This window comes from Epinephelus lanceolatus, chromosome 8 (genome assembly GCF_041903045.1).
Source record: "Epinephelus lanceolatus isolate andai-2023 chromosome 8, ASM4190304v1, whole genome shotgun sequence".
In the NCBI taxonomy this organism is placed as follows: Eukaryota; Metazoa; Chordata; class Actinopteri; order Perciformes; family Serranidae; genus Epinephelus; species Epinephelus lanceolatus.
The window spans coordinates 30,503,369-30,526,184 of NC_135741.1; the positions used below are offsets into that span (position 1 = coordinate 30,503,369).

The 22,816-nt window shown below is 41.5% G+C and overlaps 2 protein-coding genes across 12 annotated transcripts in view; one reads left to right on the forward strand and one right to left on the reverse strand.

Annotated features, from left to right (window-relative positions):
* Positions 1–2,786, forward strand: part of cacna1db (calcium channel, voltage-dependent, L type, alpha 1D subunit, b) — a 128,478-nt gene extending 125,692 nt beyond the window's left edge. For all 9 annotated transcript variants that reach the window (XM_078170169.1, XM_033628769.2, XM_078170175.1 and 6 more), the window contains one exon: positions 67–2,786. In XM_078170169.1, the coding sequence (XP_078026295.1) occupies positions 67–372 (306 nt within the window). In that variant the 3' untranslated portion in view covers positions 373–2,786. The remainder of the gene's footprint in view (positions 1–66) is intronic.
* Positions 2,175–22,722, reverse strand: chdh (choline dehydrogenase). 3 transcript variants are annotated; one of them, XM_078170178.1, is made up of 11 exons: positions 22,650–22,701; positions 20,925–21,030; positions 19,421–19,874; positions 17,906–18,140; positions 16,537–16,699; positions 16,251–16,402; positions 15,421–15,550; positions 14,960–15,094; positions 13,357–13,499; positions 6,237–6,339; positions 2,175–5,930 (listed from the first exon to the last, which is right to left on the reverse strand). In XM_078170178.1, exons 3-11 carry the CDS (start codon positions 19,843–19,845, stop codon positions 5,512–5,514), a joined length of 1,905 nt encoding a protein of 634 aa, XP_078026304.1. In that variant the 5' UTR covers positions 19,846–19,874; positions 20,925–21,030; positions 22,650–22,701; the 3' UTR covers positions 2,175–5,511. The 3 variants fall into 3 exon arrangements, with proteins under 3 accessions (XP_078026304.1, XP_078026303.1, XP_078026305.1); XM_078170177.1 differs by lacking the exon at positions 20,925–21,030 and having other exon boundaries at positions 22,650–22,722; XM_078170179.1 differs by lacking the exons at positions 20,925–21,030; positions 22,650–22,701 and adding an exon at positions 22,548–22,629.
* Positions 22,723–22,816: the final 94 nt, after the last annotated feature.

Here is a 22,816-nt window from a genome sequence, read left to right on the forward strand (position 1 = left end):
AGCTAATGTGAGCACAAACTGTCACCACATTAGAAAACTGACTTGTGTTTCTCCTGTCATCCTCAGGTCCTGATCTCTGAGGGTCTGGGGAAATTTGCCAGGGACCCCAACTTTGTGTCAGCGACCACACACGAAATCGCAGACGCCTGTGAGATGACCATCGATGAGATGGAGAGCGCTGCCAGTAACCTGCTGAACGGGAGCATGGGTAACGGCAGCACCGGGGGACCGGGGAGCGCCAGCTCAGACCCACATGCCAACGCGCATCTTAGAGACAGCAGTATACGCGACTACAGCGACGAGGAGCCGTACGTGGCTGTGAAATGCGAAGAGGACCTAACAGACGAGATGATATGCATCACGTCGCTATAGCAGTGGCTCACATGGGATTATTTAGGTTTTTTCAATTTAATTTCTACTACTGTTCCACAGTGAGGGGACGTCTCTGTTCAGCAGCGTCCTGCAATAGACAGAAGATGTCAAACATGGATGGATAAGAGAACAAAGTGCCTTGTTTTCTCTTTCTGTGGAGTGGAGAATGGAAACCAGGTCCAGATGGGAGAGCTAAGAGAAACAGATGGCTTCTTGGAAGAGCTGAGATATATTCAAACCAGAGGGAATCAGTCCACTTTCCAGCTGCCTGTTATTTAGCAGGAATTCAGGGTACAGCTGAATAACCTGCCAGCCTCGCACAGCCAGCCCAGAGCTCGTCCTCTTCAGGATATTTTTATTGTTTGTGCAGTGTACTGCAACACTTTGTTTTCAAAATGAAATAGCAACATTGATGGCTTTAATTTGAGCATATTTGCATCCATATTGAGTGAACAATGTCGGGATTGTGGGCCTTTAATTCTTCTACTGCACTGCCCTAAAATCATGTGGCTTTGTAAAAACCAGGCCTTGAATCACACACTGTTCACTCAATATGAAGAGCCAATAAAACAGAAAACATGTCACCTTTTAAACTCATTGATAAGTGACTGAAAGAGTAAAGCTGGCTTTGCAAAGCTGCATTTGTACTGCTGCAAAATGTTTTTGGCTTTCCAACAACTCCCTGTTGAGTTTCATGTCATGTATATATAATGTGTGATTTTAACCTTCAGAGGTCATGAGACACTGGTTCTTTACATTACATTTTGGCCTCCATGACTCAAACAACACAACACATTATTTTTTTGTTAATTTATTTCAGCTAATCTCAGTACAGAGTGACGGTCACGCTGATCTGGGTTCAGGGTTAAACGTCGCTTGTCTCAGTACTTGACTTGAAAAGGAAATCACATATCAACGAAAAAGACTTTGTCCTCAGGCATATCCTTCTCTTTAACGTGCACACTGGTATGACACACAGAAACATATCTCACAGTGTGTTTCTGTGTGTCACGTCATCCTTCCCCTTAACACCAACAATGCCAATATTAAAGTTATTGATTTTTGTTGGGTACAATTAATAATGAATATGTGGAGGTTAATTAAACCTGAGCTGGTATCTGGAATACTCTTAGTATGTACTGTAAATGCACTCATTCCTTTGTGTGTGTGTGTGTGTGTATATATATATATATATATACATATATATATATATGTGTATATATACAAGTTTTAGTGGCCATTACAACTGATAAATATGACTTATGCATTTTCTAACCGCATGTAAATCTTGTTTAACTACGAACTTTTGACAAATGTGAATTCTTACCTCTGTAACTTTCAGGGTGTGTAGGTTCACGAGTCAGGAAAACCTTGGCAAAAGGCTGCATTTGCACAAAATGGAGAAAGAAAGATATTTAAAGTCGTAATAATGTAAATACCAGTCTGCGGTGATTGATGGGAATTAAAATTCTGAGTTTTGATTGGTTAACACCTCCAAGAACTGTTTGATTGACTGTAAATGTGTAGCAGCAAAATGTGACATCAGAAAAGAATCCAGTGTGACACAATTACCTCTTTAAAATCTCTTAACTTTGTGTGAATACAGCCAGAGCTTCTATTTTACTGTTTTGGATTGTACTGACTTTGAAATACATATTTTAGAGTAATTAAGAGAAGCCATATTACACACATGCTGTACGCAGAAATCTGTATATTTGCCACAGGCGATGAGAACGCAGGGCTGCAGCGTCTCGCACAGACAAATAGACACTCTGGTTGTTGTGGGGATCAAACCTGTGATGGTTTCCCTGATGGGAGAAACTGATACTAATTACAAGATCAAACCCATTTTTTAATTAAAAATGAATAAGTCATTCAGTGTCATCACTGATTGGATTTAATAAATCAGAATTGATCGGCCAACAGTGCACGACATTGCGTGGTCCAAGTCATTAAAACCAAACCTTTTGGCTCACAAAATGTCAGAAACTCAGTGACAGCCGACAACATCAGAAAAAAATCACCTGCTTATTCACAGTACGAATTTCCAAATGCATCCAAATTTAGACTTTCATCAAATGAAGAGAAACCAACTCAAAACTTTGTTGTGCAACTGACAGCTTTATTTTTTGTACTGTTCCACTGCTTTACAGATGTCTATAAAACCGACAATGTGTACAATCTGTACAGTGTTTGTAAAAAGTGAGTGATAAAGATTTCTGCTTTCTACCCATTTGTTGTATGGAAATTTAAAAAAAAATAGCTCTATCCACTTTGTAGCAGAAGTACTAGTACCTTATAGATTTTGTACCACTGGGAAACAAAAACCCTGTTTTGTACATTTGAATTCTTGACAATGAACCTGCTGAGGATTTTTGTAAGGACCACTGAATAAAGTCACGAGGACAAGGTCAGGACGGCTTCTAGTGTTTGTTTACAATCAGTACAAGAAAACATCAAAACATGCAAACATAAAACATGCAAGATTTTTCATAAACATTTTCCCTTCATGATCCACAAGTTACTCCTTCATTAAGACACTAATGATTTAAACATTGGAGTAGTATTGTACAACGCTGCGTATAATGTAAACAATAATTTTCACTGTCATGAAGATACTTCATAGAGTAGTGCAAAGCTACATAAGACACAGTCATTTTCGTTCTAGCACCTAGCAGCATTACAGCTGATAATAAAGTGAATTTAAATTGAGATGATCAGTGAATTCTAAAATATATTCAACATAAACGTGCTGTGAGTCTTGGCTGGACTGAACGAACACACATTATCAGTTATTACGGTACACACACACAGTAACTCACTGATATCAGGACTGAATGATCACACAGGCACGGATGGTGTTATCTGATTGGTTATACACACTCATCCTCAATGGCTTCTTTGGAAACATCCATGATACATTCAACACGAGTAGAATTAACTTCTTTTTTTTTTGTAGTTTCTAGAACTTCAGAGTATTTAAACTTAAGATCTGCACTAGCCAGATACGCTGAGCTGTAATTTGCATGTATTTCTCCTGAGATGAAACAGCTACCAGACTGGCCTGAACCAGAGGGAAACTAAAAGCTGTGAGCTGTGATAACGTTGGCAGGTTGCTGTTGATGCTGCGCTCACTTCCATATTAGCTTCATCTGTATGACTATGTTTACATGCGCACAATATTCCGGTTTTTCCCTTATTGCGAAAAGGACAATATTCCAACTAAGCTCGTTACATGACTAATGAAATGAATGTTCCACTATTATTCATGTTTACGTGCAGCCATGTATACTGTGATTAATGTGCCCTAACGTATTGTTAATCACACCAAAACATGGAAAAGTGAAACAGACTGAGCTGCTTGTGCCAGTTTGCTTTTTTGCATAACAACAGGATTTGTTCAAAGATTCCAAACAGTGGTTAGACCGTGCAGTCTCCCTCCCCACCTTCTTGAAAATGTCTGGGTTGTGGTATTCCTGTATTGCCAAAAACCTGTAAATACTTACTGTAAGTCTTTCATAATGTTTTAAAGTGGGTGTGTTTCCTGCACTGATGCAAAGATTCCTTCTCATCGAATGCATGTCTCTTGATGAACATCAGCCTCAACAGGGAGGGGGGGGGGAATCATGGCATTCCTTGGAATTCATAAGCGTACTGTTGTTTGTTGGCTTTACTACCTGTGTTAGCCTCTACTGTGAAACAAGACCAGATGTTTAATTACTCTTGTTTGCTACCAGTTAATTTAACTCTACCCTTCTGGTTTTTATAGTCCCTTCGCTGATTCAAATCGTGTGCAACAAACCAACAAAAATCATTTTTTATCAAGGGGTCTGCAAAAGAGCAATTACCTTGGTGACAACTGATCTCACAGACAAAACAACAGGTGCTGCTGAGGCTGTTTAGGTAAACAGTCTGCAGGTTGCTGATAAACAGACAACAAGAGTAATGATCACCTTCGTAAGACTTTGGCTCTCGACTGCAGCTGTGAACTAAATTTGATGAACAGACAGCCTATGATGGCTGACGAGAACAAAGTGGGATTAAAAAAACATATTTTTCAAGTCAATACTTGTCCCATTTCCCACAGAACTCCACTCCACTGTGACTGACATGAATGGCTTCATTAAGATTCACTCTTAAGTGTTGTGTTGTGACAGGCATAAAAAAACTTTCCACTGTGAAACTGTTAATGTGCTGTGGAATCTAACCTGAAACCTTGCCATGGTCCATCTCAGAGTGGGTATGAAATGTAATCTAAGCACTGTTAGTTTAATGGGAAGGAGGGTTTAAGGCTTTGCTTTCGTTTTTATAAGACTTATGAAGATGTGTACTTTCTAAGACACATATGCCAACATGTCAGAGTTGATGTATTGTCCTTGGTCAACAAGGTGAGGCCAGGCAAATATATATACTGTAATTGCGCAGCATTTTTCCCGGCAACTATGTTGGACCATAGTGGAGCACCAGCACACAGCTGACTATCATTTTCTACATCAGAGCAATGATGCAGGGGAAGTGTTCATCACATTAGCTTTACAGGAATACTGCACCCACAAAATAAACGTGTATATCGATCAGTCATGTGGTCTTACCTTGAATTCATGAAGAAAACATTGTTTAGACTGCCACTTACAAACTCTCTCACAACTTGTGCAGTATATTCAGTATACGAATACATTTTAAACTTAGTCCCCAATCAATCCTCAAATCAATATGTTCGCCGCTTTCTGTGGAGGCATGCGAGAAAAACATTTTCTTCATGAATTCAAGGTAACAAGGCATGACTAGCTGATTTACAACTGGTCATTTTGTGGTGAAGATTAGTAAAGACGTGTAATTTGGAATGGAAAATTAGACCAAAACCCATCACTGAAAAAATATTGAAGTGACAGAGACTTTCCTAATCCTACGTTTTACGTGTAAACTGTGTATTTGGCCTTGGATTACGATAGCATAGATCAGCCCTTCATAATTACAGTAAACCTAAACATCTAACACTGATATTAGCTTTTGTGTGCAAATCAGGTGCGTTGAAGAGACAACACACACATTATTCATTCATCTGAACCTCTTCACTGCTGTTGTTGTCTAATGACGGATTGTGTGGTGAACTGTTTACCCCTTACTCGTTCTCTCAGTTCATCTCTGCTTATCAAGTGTCGGCGGTTGGTACACAGGAACCCCGGCGTCGACGAGAGGAGGGCGACCTCTGATGATGTCAGCGGCCTTCTCTGCAATCATGATGGTGGGAGCATTCAGGTTGCCGCTGACAACACTGGGCATGATGGAGGCATCGACCACGCGCAGGTGCTCCAGACCCAGAACACGCGTGTTCGAGTCAACGACCGCCATTGGGTCGGATGGCGAGCCCATCTTGCAGGTGCAGGACGGGTGGTAGGCACTGTCAGCTTTTCGCCGGACAAAAGCGTCGATGTCGGCGTCGGATTGGACCTGAGGACCGGGCTGAACTTCGGGACCACGGAACGGGTCGAAGGCCTTCTGGGCAAATATCTCTCTGGAGAGTTTGACACACTCCCTGAACTCCCACACGTCAATATCTGAGAGGAGAATAAAATCAAATTATCATTGTTTAAACCAACTCCAGGCTCCTACTCAAAGTTATTTTCCACATTGCTGAGATACACTTGACACTAACAGATAATGAATATGAGTACAGACCTCTCACATTACTACCATCCTTATAAATGAAAGCTCAGCCTTCAGCGGAAGGGTCAAAGCAAATTATCAAGCAAAGTACGTCCAGAAATAAACATGTCTCATAGAAAGCATGTCTTGTCAGAAAACAGAAATGATAAAAGCCTTTGATAATTTTGGTACTTGACAGTTCAGTGACTGAATCTTACCAGTGGAGAGATAGTTTGGCTGGAGAATTGGGTGATCCAAAGGGTTGGCGCTCTTCAACTTCATCCAGCCGATACTGGTGCTTCTCATTGGTCCGACATGAACCTACAACACAAACAGAAACGGTCACCTCTGTGTTATATATTGTAACTCTGTTAGACTTCCCTCTCGGCATAGTGACGATGAGGACATCCATACCTAACGCAGCATATACTTTAAAGGAACAGTTCAGCCCAAAATCAAAAATACAGATTTTTCCTCTTACCTGTAGTGCTAATTATCAATCTGGATTATTTTAGTGTGAGTTGCCGAATGTTGGATATATCGGCCGTAGAGATGTCTGCCTTCTCTCCAATATAATGGAACTAGATGGCGCTCAGCTTGTGGTGCTCAAAGGGCCAAAAATAAATTTAAAAACCTTAACAGCAATGTCTCTTTCTAGAAATCATGACCGGGTTACTCCACAGACCTTGCTGTGAGCAGTTTCATGTAGGAACTATTTTCTTTCTACAGAACTCCACTCGCTAACCATATCACTGCGCAGAAGGAAGCATGCATCTACTGCTACCTCAGCTAGCAACACTGAGCTATCTAATGTTACAGCTCAGCTGAGGAGGACACCATTAATATTTACATCTCACATCACAAGCACAAGCCTCTCTACCATGAGCAGTGTTGGGAACGTTACTTTAAAAAAGTAATTAGTTACAGTTACTAGTTACTTTCCCCCAAAAGTAACTTAGTTAGTAACTGAGTTACCGCACTGTAAAAGTAATTAATTACCTGGAAAAGTAGCGTTACTTTTTTTTATAAAATGCTCAAATATGTCAAATTGCTTGGACAGCCCCCCTTGATGGAACTGTATGTAATAAAACTCACCACTGAATATGTTAAATGAATGAAATTGACACTTAATAGAATGAATCATTATTATAAAACACTGTACACTTATCTACACTACACTGCATTGTTGTGCATGTGTGTGTGTGTGTGTGTAAGAACAGCCATTAATCGCGCAATTTAAAGGTGAAAAGTCTCATTGACTGACCATCAGCTGTGTGTCTGCGGAGGGGGAGAGGGGCGGAGGTACTGTCCGAGATACTATCATGCGTTTGAATAACTTATTAGACGGATATAGAGAGAGAAAGGCGACGTTTAGAGAGCAAGCCCAAATAAGCAACTCCACTTTGGAAACAAGCCCAAAAAACCGCAACCTGTGACTACCAATATTTGTAAGCAACTTTACAAAAACACAAGCCCAAAGTCGCGGACCTGACAAACCTGCTTGTGAATACCCACCCTACTCTGCCTCTGATTGGTTTATGATGAAATTTTCCTCTCCCTAAGCCAAGCATCATCACTTATGCTTCCCCCTCACCTGCCCTCACCAAAGAAGAAACACTTTAAAGCTCCACTGAGAAGGAGCTGGTCTGGGAGAAAGCCGCTTCAGTGAACTCAAGTAAAGCCAAGTAACGGCGCATTTTATTCTGAGTAAACATAACGGCATTATAACAGGGGAGACAGTAACTTTTTTGATTACTCGTTACTGAAAAAAGTAGCGCCATTATTTATAAAAGCCGTTAGTCCCATCACTGACCATGAGTAGATGCACACTTCTGTGCAGTGATACGATTGATGGGTGTAGTTTGGTAGAAAGAAAATAGACCTTGCTGTTGAGTTTTTCCAGATGTATTTTTTGGTGTTCAAAGTACCACAAGCCAGGGGTGATTCTAGGATCAGAGGTTTAGGGGTGCTGAGCACCCAGAGAGCTGCCCGGCCAGGCAAGATAAATTTCACTGTTTTGTACATTTTAACGCAATTTCATTCCCACATTTGTGAAAGAAAAGCACTTTTTGGGAAAGTCTCTGACTAAACCATCAAATTTGATAAAGGTTATTTAAATGCTGAGCCACAGCAAAAGAGGAATGGATTGGAATTATAAAAGAAACATATCGTAACCCTAATTTCTGGGGGAAGACAACTCATTTTCATACAGCAGCTCCTCAACATACACATAAACAGTATGTATGTTTCTGGAGTAAACCAGCCCCCTATAGTGAGTACCAAAATACCAAAAATGGACCTTGGACTTATTTTTTGGACTTTTATTTGAAATGAAATGCACAACATGTAACATTAACACATTAACAGTAAGTGACTTTTTCAATGTTTGTTTCTGCCATTTTCCTTCTTGTCACAATAGGAGTTATAATGTTAATGGGCATCCAGTCAGTTAGCTAGTCAGTAGCACCTTGGCTTTAATATTAACACATGCACATGACACAACAGCTAGCTTCTCTCATTCCAATTCAAACAGAGGACAGTGGTACTGATAGGCCGTAAGGTGAATCAGAAAAAGTCTCACAGAAACTGATTTCCGCTCCGACATCTGGGGACTACACGATCTTTACTTCATAAAAAAGATCGATACATGTTCAGCTAATCAGCGGGAGTTCGTAGCTCATAACCCCGCAAGAGTCCTGTGATCGGGGTCGTAATTCGGCACTTGTTCCGTCTGAGCGTATTGATCAGTTCCGCCGTAATGAGATTTGGTACGCGAGTGGTGGCACGGCCATCACGTGATCGCGCTACACCAATAAGGTACCCGCATTTCGTGTCGCCATGGTTTCATTCAGCAGAGGAAAACAGACCCGGAAGTCCTTAAAAGTGAGCAGAAATGAGCTGAAACAGCGCTATTCACATCGCCGTGTCCATGAAACATGATGAGACAAATAGACAATAAGATGAACTAAGCAAAAATGTCTTAAAACACATTTGATTCAATACCTGGGCATAACCGACGTATTATTACATTGACAACATAGCTGTCCAGTACGGAATACGAGAACGGCCATGTATTTATTTTTTTTTTTTTTGTGTGTGCACTGTTATCTCGTGATAACGACTTATTATTTCGTTATCTCGATATAACAAAGATTGTTTTCCCGTGATAATTGTCAAGTCTGATGATTGCGCACTGGTTAATGTGATCGTCTTGATTTCAGCCTACAAGAGCTGCCGTGGTCCTGCTAGATGTCTCCTGCTGCTGCTGTTATCATTAGTCACACTTCTACTGTTATTATACACATATGATTATTGTCACATACCGTAGGCTATATTTCCAAATAGTCGCCGGTGGCATACAGTCGCCACCGGGCGACATACTCATTTACATCACCAAGCGGGGACAACTTCCACCTTTCTGCTCCAACACTGACTGACAGCTGACTCCACTCATTCACACACACCACTGCCCCAGGGCCGCTACCATATGCTATTTACAGAGATAGCACTGGCGATCTGAACCGGTCAGTGGCGAAAAAAGCACTTTTATATGGGACGCATTTGCCCCCATTACCATTTTAGCTTGTTTACCCATGAATCATACGCACACATACACATGGGGAAATAGAGCCCAGGTTGAAAAATACCGAAGTTGTCCTTTAAAGCGCAAACAGTCCCTCGGCCCTGTAGGCAGGGAGAGAGCAGCCCTCGCGAGCTGCTCTCTCCCTGCCTACAGGGCTGTCCCTCCTTGAGGCAATGAATGAGGAAATAATCACCCGCGTTTAATACGCAAAATGGGGTCAAACCCCCGGCGGCTATTAGGTGCCCCGCGACTGTATGCCACCGGCGACTATTTGGAAATATAGCCTACGGTATGTGACAATAATCATATGTGTATAATAACAGTAGAAGTGTGACTAATGATAACAGCAGCAGCAGGAGGCATCTAGCAGGACCACGGCAGCTCTTGTAGGCAGAAATCAAGACGATCACATTAACCAGTGCGCAATTGTCTATTTGTCTCATTGTGTTTCATGGACACGGCGATGTGAATAGCGCTGTTTCAGCTCATTTCTGCTCACTTTTAAGGACTTCCGGGTCTGTTTTCCTCTGCTGAATGAAACCATGGCGACACGAAATGCGGGTACCTTATTGGTGTAGCGCGATCACGTGACGGCCGTGCCACCACTCGCGTACCAAATCTCATTACGCTCAGGCGGAACTGATCAATACGCTCAGACGGAACAAATGCCGAATTACGACCCCGATCACAGGACTCTTGCGGGGTTATGAGCTACGAACTCCCGCTGATTAGCTGAACATGTATCAATCTTTTTTATGAAGTAAAGATTGTGTAGTCCCCAGATGTCGGAACGAGATGAAAGGATAACTGTGTTCACCTTACGGCCTATGATCACCTGTAACGTTTCCTAGCTAGAAAAAACATCAGCTAATTCCTACCTAACAACATAAACAGTGACCTACGATTAAATGCAGCAAAAATGAGGACTGGTAATGATAATAATGTGTTGGTACTGAGTGGTAGAAGTTAAGAAATGTGCCACATATCTTGGTTTAAGCCAGGTACTTACACCATATCATCCACTCTGGAGGGCAGTGCATTACTCTGTGCAGATAGAGCACTCAGAGCCCGAGTCGGGGAAAGGTGGGAGAGATGGGGTGGTATTTTTGCTGTTAAAATATTACGTTTCAGCGAAGTACTGTATGGTTTTGACACTTTTCTAGCTTGTTAAAAAAGGAAAAATCTCTCCCCCAAAAATGGGCTAGAAACGCCTATGCCACAAGCCGAGTGACACCTAGTTCCATTATATTTGCAAGAAGGCAGATATCTCTATGGCCGATATCTCCAACACTCTGCAACTCACAACAAAACAATCTAGACTGACAAGCAGCACTACAGGCAAAAAATATGTAATTTTGACTTTGGGGTGAACTGTTCCTTTAAACCTTATTTGCATGCTGAAAACTCCTCTGTTGCATCAGAAGCAGCCACAAATCTAAATCAGAGTTTCCTCAAAAAATGTAATCACAGAATACTCCAGAACTCAGACACTGTTATTTTCTGCTGACAAATAAAAAGTGGCGCAAGTAAAGCAGTCACTGTTTTTGACTATGCCTGCCTTTAGGTAAACTTTTGAAACAACTGGTTTACTGCCTTACCCATTATGCCATTTCAAAAGTTGCTGCATTTTATGGCTCCTGTGCTCTTGAACTCATGAAACAAACCCGCCCATTGTTTGAACACAATTGACCCAAAGCATTCTGCAGCACTTCCAAAGAAGTGTCATCTTAGGATGTACAAACCATTTCACTCTCACTTAGCATGTACACTTCCCTGGAAATGAGACTCTAAATAATGACGCTGCCTCTCAGGAAATTTCTTGGAGGCTCCTGTTTTATTATAGGTTTTCCAAGGAATGGCACGTGTGACTCTTTAAACACCTCCTTGTGCCCTCTGTAAAGATCTTAGCTGGTCTTGACTAATGGTGTAATTTTCAGGGTGTCAAATGTCAGTATACATCACTTCAGTGGCGGCTCCTGCCAAATTTCTCAGGGGGGGCAATTGTTGTGATGATGGCTGAGGTGACCCGTTCAGTGGGTAAATTTGAATTAATTTGGCTCTACAATGACTGAACAATCCACTGTGGTCATCAACAGACTACTTTTCATCAGTTTGCCCACACAAATACCTTTGAATGTAAACAGAGACCTGTTTTACCATTAATCAAATAAAACTAAGTAAGGTATTCACTGAGTCATTGTCAGTCTTAATAAGAAAACATTTTATTATAGCTAAGTGGAAATTCATTTTGTGTTCTGATTAAATGCAGGCATACCCTACAACTTAATACAATGCACATCACATGGTATCACTGCTCTTTGACCTGACCTGAATGTTTTTTGTTGTTGTTTTTCAGTTTCAGTTATATATTGGGGGGCATTTTGGGCATTGGGGCACGTGTCCCCCTCAATGTATATGGTGACTACGGCCCTGTCAGCATGCATAATTAAGCTGCAGTTGTCTGGGTGCGCAAAGGTGAAGTGTGCTAGTCTTGTCATACAAAGTTTGATGGAGTGTCAACTGGACAATATGGAGATATTTGCATCTTGAAAGCTGGACTACAAATGTGGATAGACAGGGAGAAACACAAGCCTAAGACGTGGTAAGATACGATATTCCTCACTATATGAAGTGACTGATAACAAGATCTGTATAATGACAGCACAATGATGTGTGTGATCACTGGAAAGCTCCGGTCCTGCGCTCCAGTTCCGCTGTTTCACCTGATGTGTGGCTTCTCGCTAATGGTCGCGGAGAATATCCATAGAGAAGAACGGGTGTGAATTTGGATGCACTATGCGTCGTTACTTTATAACCTATATGGTTAAAAAGCCTCTTGGATCAGCTGGAAACGTTAGTCATGTTGATCTTGGATGTGACCGCTGTGCAGTGGCGCTGCCTCATGTAATGTCAGAATAATCGGAAAAATGAGTTTCCGACCGTAAAGCAATATTTCAGTGGAAATGGTTGACGACGTGTTTTGTAAACATTTTGAGTGATAAAATACAACACATCTTCTTTGTAATGTCCATGTTGTCTCCACATTAGGACTTAAACGCTCATGAACACATAATGAAGTAAGAACGACTTCCCAACTTGGGAAATCGGACCATCTGAGGAGCATATGAATGATACTTGGTGGTTTACGTATGACGAAAACACGTTGGGGCAAGCCCTCCCGGAACCTATAGAGATTGCATTGGAGTGTCTGCATTTAGAAAAAAAAAGCATTTTACATGGAAGTCTATGAGAGTGAGTCGGGGCGATTTCCAGCCAGGCTGATATCGCCCCAAAGGGCTGGAACGTGACTTCACACTGCCTCTGATTGGATATTCAGAGGCAGGACGAGCTGTTTCAAGTGAAAATGATCAGAATAATTCATATATTGTGTGTATATATGACAATAATGATGATGATAATCATACATTTATTATCATCATCTTTCTTTTCTTTTGTGGCTCAAGGAGGGGCGGCGCCCTATTGCCCTCTATTGGCCAGCTGCCCCTGCATCACTTTATGGTTTGGAATTTTCTGTGACACAGTGTTGACAAATAGCAAAAAGCCACAACAAACTCACACACAGGCACTCATCCCCCTGTGTAGTAAGATTAAACCATACTCATACATCCTGTAACCTGCCATGCACACACGCACACACAAACACACACACACACCCATGTGATGTCAAACCCAAACAACTTGTGTATCAATACTCAAACCTCCATCACAACTTCCACCCACATAAAAAAACACACCTGATATGCCTCAATCTTGGAAGCAACTCGTCCGTGGTCGATGACCTGCGAGGGCAGGAAGTGAAACTGAATGTCGGGATGTGTGACATGTGGCCGACTGCGGATGAACCCTCCACTCTCCAAGTGGGCTGTTGCTCCGTAACCTGGGGGACAGGTGTCATTAGTAGAGAGAAGATGGTGGGACACGGTGTCATCAGGCAGGCAGTGTCTGTCTTACGTAACTCATACACAGATTACACATACTTCACACACACACACACACACACACACACACACACACACACACACACACACACACTCTTGTATTGGCAAACTGTGTGTTGTGATATTTCAATCTCTGTCTTGTCTTGTCTTGTCTGCTGGTGTATCTGATGAGTTGCCAGTGGGGTGTCATAGGTCATGTTATTAGTTTGTGTTAGTGATTGTGAAATCAAGCCTGGCCTGGGCAGCATTTTCTGCCATGATCACTTGTACCGAGCCCACCCACCAGCCCACAATCCATCATCTGTGCCAGTTACCATCCAAATCTACCAAATGCTTTGTGAGTCCTGATAAAGAAAGCTCTATAAAAAAGATCCCATCAAATACTGTAAACAGCTGGCTCTCTGCCCTGTATAATTACTGTGTATTAAGACATACCCGCCTGCAGACTTTGAAAAGAACCAGCGCTGCAGGTCGGCACACCCTGCGAACAAGTCGGTAGATTTAATTTACTTTCGACTGGTAACGTTAGCAGTGACCAACCTGAAGCTTTCCTTGATTCTGGCTGGTTATTATTTCGTTTTTGCATTCATCAAACTCCATTTACTCTATGTTTTAAGACACTGAATTTATATAAACCCATGCGTGTGATAAAAGGCATTGATTAAGGGAGTTTTACTTGAAGTTCAGTGATATTGATTTTTGTACATTTGGGAGAACATGTGTGTTGCCATATGCATATATGGGTGCCTTTTAGCCCTTTGCCATACAGGTGTGCTGACTGGTATGGATCGATTGGGTATGACTTGACATGTCAGCTCAGTGCCAATCTGGAAATCCATCGGTAAAAAAAAAAACAAAACAAAACAACTTTTTTTTCTCCTTCCTACAATGTAAAGTGCAGAATCTGTCTTGAGAGATTAGCTCAGTGCTGACATGCAGGGATTTGCATTTCCATACCATGCAGCTGCCTGATTAAAGGTGTATCTGATGGCACACTTGTCTTAAGTCCTCTTAAACACCATTTACCACTGCACTGTGCAATGGTTGTTGGTAGCCAGCTGCTTGTCATCATGGGTTTTCAGGTTGTTGATAGGATACTGCTTGGCATCTACCATTTTTTGTTTGAAAAATAGAGACACAATGACAAAATGGATCTAGATGAAGAGGAGGAAGCTAAGTTGACACTGAACTATCCCTGTATGATGAAGAAGCCCATCCAATATTTTCGCAACCCGCTTGGAGGTGGTTGAGCATATTCTAATCTCTAATATCTCTCTTGATAGGGTCCATCCAGGGTGTGACTCAAGAGCAGCTCAGGATGTTTAAACTGATAATGGAAATGCAAATGGTATGACTCAGGATGGCCAGAGGTGCCAATGGAAAAGTTTTATTTGGTTACCGGTGAACATTGTGAGCCACTCCAGGCCTATCTTGACCATGTGGAAAGGTTTCTGGGCCTTGTACAGGGTGATGGGCTGAGTGCACTGCTGCTGGACGTACAGCTCCAAATGATCCTGCAGGTTACTGCCAACACCTGAGAAACAACAGAGACAAGAGAGGACGACAGAGAGAGCCATGAATACCAGTCATTATAATACAATACACTCCATGCCTGGTCTGTTTTAAAGAATGAAACAGGAGGAAATGAATCAATCAGTCTGTGCTTGATGTGTTTAAAGGGATACTTTGCTGATATTCAACCATGCCTGTGTCACCGTGGTGTAGGGAGTGTGTGCAGATTAACAGTGTATGGCTCTCCCCTGTGGATGATGCAAAAGTTCTGCAACCTCACTGCTACACACTAGCTTTTTAAATGCCTACATGGTTTCAAAAAAACCTCTCTTGATGCACAACATGTACCTGGTAAGTGCTGAACTACAGGGATGCTGAGTTGTTTCAGGTCATCAGCGTTTCCTACCCCAGACAGCATGAGAAGCTGAGGGGAGTTGATGGCTCCGCCACTTAATATCACCTCTTTTCCTGCAAACGCCTGAAGAGAGACCAAAAGAACCAATGAGGGAATCATTGAGAGTCTACACCCATGCTAGCAGCAATGTGATCACCAGTAGGTACAGCAGTGCTAAGATATAGATGCTAATGCCAGCATGCTAACATGCTCACAATGCCAATTATAACATGGAAAAATCACCCTTATGGTGGTGCAAGAGGATGAGTCAGGTGGTCGTCAAAGTCATTTGAATATCATCTGGGTCGATTTTCACTGGATTAGTAAAATTTCTGACCTGCTAGCTGCAATAGATTAAAAATCAGGAGATTACCAGAGTCATTGTGATTCATCCTCTGGGCAACATCGACATTTGTGCCAAATTTCATGGCAATCCACTAAAAAATTGTTAAGATAGGTCACAAAACAAAAGATATCAACATCATGGTGCCAACAGAAAAGGTCAGGAGATTGCCAAAGTCACAAGAATTCATACTCTGTACAACACTGACCCATCCATCCAGTGGTTATTGAGATATTTCAGTGTGAACCAAAATAATGGACTTACAGACCAACATTGCCGGAGCAGCTAGTATTGCTATAAAAATCTGCAAACAATAAGACATGAGTAGTGGGTGAAAGGTTAATTAAAAGGTCTGATCAAAAAAGATCATCTAAACTTTGTGTTTCTTTTTGTATTTCATTAATATCACCTTTCACAACATAATTTGTCCATCCATCTTACACGTTTCTTTTGTCCTTTCTGTGTGTATTCCACACCCACAGCACGGTTGCCATCAAACAGGATCTTGGTAGTCAGGCAGCGCACCTCTGTCTTAAGGTTGGGTCGACCCAGGACAGGTCTCAGGTAGGCACTGGCTGTGCTCCACCTCTTTCCTGGACAGATTTGGGAAGTGGGATGTCAACAATATTAAACAGCTGGTTCAGTAAACGTGTAAATACTGCATTGCAGTTACAAGTAGTCCTGTTTTTTTTTGTTTTTTTTTATAGTAGTTCCTTTTTCCTTTAACCTTTATAAATGGTCATGTCCATCCAGCCCAAGCCCTCCTGTTGATGTCCGTTCATGTCATCAGTGAAGGGGTATCCCGCCTGCTGCCCTGCCTCAATAAAAGCTTTGTGAAGGGGATGGTTGGTCTTCCCTCTGGACACATGAAGAGGTCCGCTGCCTCCCCGGTACCTACACAAGAAACACATATTTAATGTGTCACAAAGATGTGAGCAGGTGCATTAAAACTGCAACAATCTTTCAATGGAAATGATCAATAGTGAAACTACATTAATCATGTTATTATCAGCAGGGCTATTCTTAGACAGCTGAATACATACCTGTAGATATGAGATAACTCAGATTATTTCCTTTCATTTACCTTTATGCCAACAGTCATCTTGTCAGAGGGTCTGAATACATAAAGCTGATAAGGTCTCCACAAAGGTTAAGTAACATAAATGTCCTGAGACACTTCAAGCTGTATCTACATATTTCTAAAATCTATCAGATCAAAATCAATCCTCAGAACTGTTTAATATGAACCTTTGACACATAAAAACAGAATAATGTGAAAATGTGTTCACTGCCATATCAGCCAACTTCCAGTTCCTGCACGTAGACACTGCACCAGTGCAAAGCGAGCCAATTTAACAAAACAAGTCTTTTCATCACCAAGGTTAAAGTAACCTATTGCTAGATGGATGATACAAATGTTAAACCTTTACATTTACTGTTTTTTAAAACAAAAACATGAAGTGTTTTGCACCTTAACAACTTCTGAATACTGATAACAACAATCAGGCTTGGCATATCAATGTGTTTGTCTTGTTGCTAAGCTTTAACACAAACAAGTAGACAAGATTTGGTGATGCGGTACTCGGTGAAAGCATTATGTAAATCTAAAACTGCAGGATAAGCTTCCCGAGGAATTCCAGTCTCTGATAAATTACACTATAAATCTGACTTCACTGTTTTTTATTGTAACACATACGGACACGTGCATCAGTTCTGCCTGTCATATCTACTTCCTGGAATGATATATTTGTTTTAAGACCACACAAGTCTTTATCATTAACAAGCATGTTAATATCTGAGCTGAACATCTACCCTATCATTTGCATGTGCTTCCCCATTTCGCAGATTCTTGTGCTAAAATTAGACTGGTGACGTACTTTATTTAACCTTTGATGTTTGCGTTTGCTAGGTTCTGTGTGGTAAGATCTTCACTCTGCCACTGCACATTTACATTACATTACATAACATTTACTACCAGGATGCATTTTGAGGCCTGTTAAGGCAGTGGGACTGAAGCAGTAGCTTCAAATGATTTGATCAAGGGCCTCGGATTGAAAAAAAAACCCCCAGAGATGTCCTGGAGTTATTTTTGTGAGGTACCTGTTTTCTCCCAGCTCATGGCACTGAGCTTTCCTGAAGTAAGGCAGGCAGTGATCGTAGTCCCAGCCCTCTGCCCCCTCTCTCTGCCAGCGGTTGTAGTCCTCAGCATGTCCACGAATGTACACCATGGCGTTGAGTGAAGAGGACCCGCCCCAGACACGGCCCCTTGGCCAGTACATTACCCGGTTGTCCATGTGGGCCTGAGGTAATGTGTGGTAGTACCAGTTATACCTGAGGCGGAAAATGAAAAGAAATACAGCACAACGTCACAATGGAATAAATATCTGTGCCTTAGAATGAGCCGTTTATGTCTATATAGGGAGCGGGTCCTTGTCTATGGCGTCCGCCATGTTGTTCTACAGTAGCCCAGACAAAACACTGACTCTAGATTAGGTCATTCACATTTTCATGTCTAGTTTTCCTACATGCTCAGCACACAGGAGAAGTTTCAGTTCTGCAACCTCACTGCTTGATGTCACTAAATCCTACACACAGGACTTTTAATGGACTAAAATAACATAAAATCATATTTTTTTTGCATTTTTTTTTTTTTTTTACATTGACAGGACGGATTTCTTTTTTATGTTTGCAATAACTGTTAGTTGAGTAAACTGTATGACAGCATTTTGCAGTGTTTTCAAGAGGTGACATGCCAGTGGAAAAGCAGTGTCAGAAATTAGCAAGGGCCACGGGCCATTTGGCCCGCAATTCATCCAAGAATGCCCCCAAAAGCCATGTTCCAGGGGCCAAAATTGCCCCCAAGTTTTCCGAAACAACTATATGTATTTATATTTTTAATGGTATTACAATCTGACATTAAAGTATAATTTTATTTTCATTAAATTAATTTACCGTCATGTCTACAACTCATTTTCCAGACATAATCAACGAGATTGCACTGATTACGTGAGAGTAATCTCACAGAGAAGGGGAGGGGCCTTTGCTGTACCATAAGTATAAATTAACCATTTCTTGGGTGATCTGTGTCTACACAATGACAAATTAATGAAAAATTAAGGTAGAATGAATGTTAAATTTTAAATTAACTTACTTCCGGGATTGCATCTAAAGAATTTATAGTAATTTGGCCTTTTTAACAGTAAAAGTAACTGTAATGTGGTGAAACATTAGTATTGCTATCAGTAGATTAATGGTTAAATCATCACATTTAAACTGGTTGAATTGTAGGAAATCTGAGTGATATTTTGCAACCATAACTTTATGTAACCCATTATTTGTTTCATTTATAGTGGTTTCTACTGAAGAGTGAAGATAGTATCTTAGTTGATTTTGCTTTTCATGTGCTTATTGTTAGAACATAATTACAATTTTTTGATGGCCCCCAAACATTTTGAAAATGCCCCCATTTTTTAGACCGTGGGGGCCAAAATTGCCCCCAAAATGTTTTGTTAATTTCATACCCTGGAAAAGTCATGTGTAGTAAAGGCAAATTAAATAGTTTCACACATCAGCACCAAAACATTTCAAGTGTAATCATTTTGCTACTGTACTTGTCATCGCAGAGGTTGTAGGTCAGCGCAGCCGGCATGTGGATCTTCCATGAGAGTCGTAAGTTGCCTAGCGTCATGTCCTTAGGCCCGGCCTCCAGCTGCAGCACAGACTCATGGGAATCCTCGCTGAGACGGTTGGCAAGGACGCAGCCCGCTGACCCTGCCCCAATAATGATATAACTGTAGGACGGCGTCTTCTGATTGGCTGTAGGTGATGATGAAGCATTCCAATGAGCAGAGGTGGCACTAAAGCATCTGTAGTGGTTTGAGAAGGAGCAGGAATGGGACTGGCCCGTGTTTCTGGTCCTGGGGAGTAATTCTGGCAAACAGGTAAATGGGCACCTGCCATCCTTCAAAAATCTCCCTCGAGTCACAGTCACAACTCGTCGGGCTCCAATTTGGCCTGACGTGGCCAAAAACAACATCCTGGCCTAGGGAGGGTTTTCTTTATTCACTGTAAAACACAACAACAGGACACATTAGGATGCACCTGAGGGGGCAAGACGAAACGGAGACTCAAACTAGTGTATCTCACTATCTCACTCATCATTGCATCAAGGCAGGGTGGGTCCCACACTGCATGACAAACGTATGAAAAAATGGAGAACATACAAACCACAGACACTCCTCAAAACAATGTGAAATTGAAATCCACATTCCACAATACACACATAAGACAAAGATTCCTCTTCATTCACCTCTATTATTGCCATATACTGTATGTAAGTATATTGAGAAATGTCTTGATAAAATAATCCAAAGGAGATTACAGAGGTGAATTTTATGTGTGGTAATTTTCCCTTGTTTTCTGTTAGAAAATAAACACAAACACTAAGGAGCTGAAATCAACGTCACCATTTTTACTCAACACTCCTTTTTTTAAACGCGCAATCAAGAGCACAGCTGTGGAGGTATCACCAAACCTCCACAGCTGTGCTCTTGACTGGTCATGCAATAAAACTCCAAGTCTGATCTGTCTGAGACCAAGACAAGACCAAGTAAAAATGTGGTTGAGAGCTTCAAAAAGTGGTTTTGAGACTGAGACTTATCTTGGGTGCTACAACATTGCTCATTTGTGTCCTGTCCTGAATATGCATTGTCGGTTACAGATAGGCTTTTGGTTGACATTTTTAGGGATGCACCGAATATTCAGTAACTGAATATATTCGGCCGAATATTGCAAAAACCACAAGTGAAACACCACCATAAGTGAAAAGCAAGGCCGAATAATAGCGGCGTGTTTTGATAACGCAATCAAACAGCGTGCAGTGATGGAGTAAAATTTCGGCAGTGTGGCGATACTTTACTCCGTCTGTCACTGCACTCGCATTTGCGACTAAAAATAGTTTTGTTTGAGCAAAATAAATCATTCAGCACGCTGTGTGAGTACAGATTTCAACCAGCAGCAGAAACGAAAGGCGAATCCCGCCGGTTGTGGGTTGAACGGGGGTCACAGACACAGACAGGAATGTATTCCTGTCAAATACGGCGGCCATCGGCTTACCGGCGACAGAGAAGTCCGGCTCCAATAATGTCCTCTTCTTGGCGTCATGACTGCTCAAAAGTACCTGGACAGCCGAGTCGTGGCAGCACACAGGTATGTGGCGTGTCTGAGGAGAAACGAGCCGTTCACATTTCTCTATGTGGCAGGTAACGGCCCACAAACCTCACCGCACTTTAGGGACTGTTCTTTACTTATGAAGGGACTGTGCTTAACTTGTCAGGGGAGGAGGGTGGCTGGTTGATTTTTATTTTATTTATTTATTTTATTTTGATCCCCCCTATGTTAATCACTTATTGATGCTGTTTTTGAAGTATGAATAAGTCAATAAGTAATTTATTCCATTGAAATATCATTGATGCATTATAGATAAGTGATTTATCTTTTTATAAATGACAAAAGGCACATCTGCCTCATTTTTGCTGTGGTATCCTGATACTACTCAGAACCGTGATACTTTCACTGGTATCGTACCGTGGGTCCCAATTTTGGTACCGTGACAACACTAACTGGTGGGGGTTCATCTGCAAAAACTAATGAAATCTAAACAACGGTATTCGGTACTCGGTATTCGGCCAAGCGTTTAATTTTATTCGGCTTCGGCCAAAAATTTTCATTTCGGTGCATCCCTAGACATTTTATCAGCTTTTGGTACTTAAGCCAAACCTTGTCCTTCTCATAGTCTCCGCTTGTGCTTGAACTGAAATTAAAAATTAAAAGTTACCTGCAGTTAAATGAACAACTGGGAATACCTGACCTGAGCCCTGGTTAAACGTCACGGCCCATTCACTGCTGCTGTAGAGAGAGGTTTATGTTTCACCTTTAATGTTTGACTGATCGAGTACCAAATGCTTAATTAGGGAAAAATAGTCTCTTGTGTGTCTGGTTTCTGCTGCAGTCTCACTGATAATGCAGCCTGCTGATATGGCCCCAGTACCATACTGAGTCAGGTTAAAAAAGAAATCTGATAATCTTGTGCAGAGGAGCAACAGGAAAGTGTGTGTGTTTGAGAGAAAGTGTGTATCATGTCTATTATGTGGAAAAGGTCAAAGAGCAAGTGATGCAATTTGATCTTGTTAATATTTTATTTTATGGCTGAAGTGTAGTCCTCTCATTCAGGACAATGCAGTGGTAAATAGGTCAGGACTGTCATGTCAATAAAACCAGCAACTCACAAGCAGTTTCAACGGCAAGCTGAACTCAGCAAACAGCCTCATATGTCATTAAATACCCTCTAAAACTCTGAGACACCCACACATTTACAAGTGGGAAACAGCAGACTGTCTCCAAGTTTTACTGACTTATGTTTTAAGGGTGGACTGAATTAAAAGTTTATGACGAAAGGCCAATTTCGCAACCGTTAGCTTATCAGAGCAACGGTCTGGGTCTATAGGTTTGCTGCTGGACTTGGCTGCATCGTTGGACACATTTCTGCTCTATTAAAACACATTCAAACGCTTTAAGACACGTTTAAAGTGCATTTAATATTGTTAAAGGAGTTAAGCTGATGTTACAACTCGGCTGATACATGTTTCTGGAGTTTGTATCATTACGGTTACGTTTGTTTAGATTTACCGTTTACGTCGTGTGCAGTTTACAGCAGTGTATGGAGTTAACTAACGTTACCTTTACAAACTAACGTTCCGTTTAGTTCAAACCGAAGTCGTGCCAGAGTCGTTTAACAGACGTGAGTAGCTGAATTAAACCACAGAAAAAGGCAGAACTTACCTTTTTTTTTGCTGGGGTCCTGCCAGGTTTCACTTTAAGCGAGACGGTCAAACTAGCCCCAGGTTATTTTGCGCTTCGTGTATGTAGTAGGTATTACGGTAAGAGCGTGTGAGAGCTGATTTCAAAATAAAAGCTACGGTCTGGTGAAGGTGAGGCACTAACATTCA

What these genes read in the sequence shown, in the direction of transcription:
- chdh (XM_078170177.1), bottom strand. Translation starts at nt 19,845, where the DNA reads ATGTTGTTTTTGGCCACGTCAGGCCAAATTGGAGCCCGACGAGTTGTG. An exon ending in TACAACCTCTGCGATGACAA is followed by an intron (nt 18,141 to 19,420) that starts GTACAGTAGCAA and finishes TTTCCGCCTCAG; the next exon opens with GTATAACTGGTACTACCACA. An exon ending in TGTAGTTCAGCACTTACCAG is followed by an intron (nt 15,095 to 15,420) that starts GTACATGTTGTG and finishes GTTGTTTCTCAG; the next exon opens with GTGTTGGCAGTAACCTGCAG.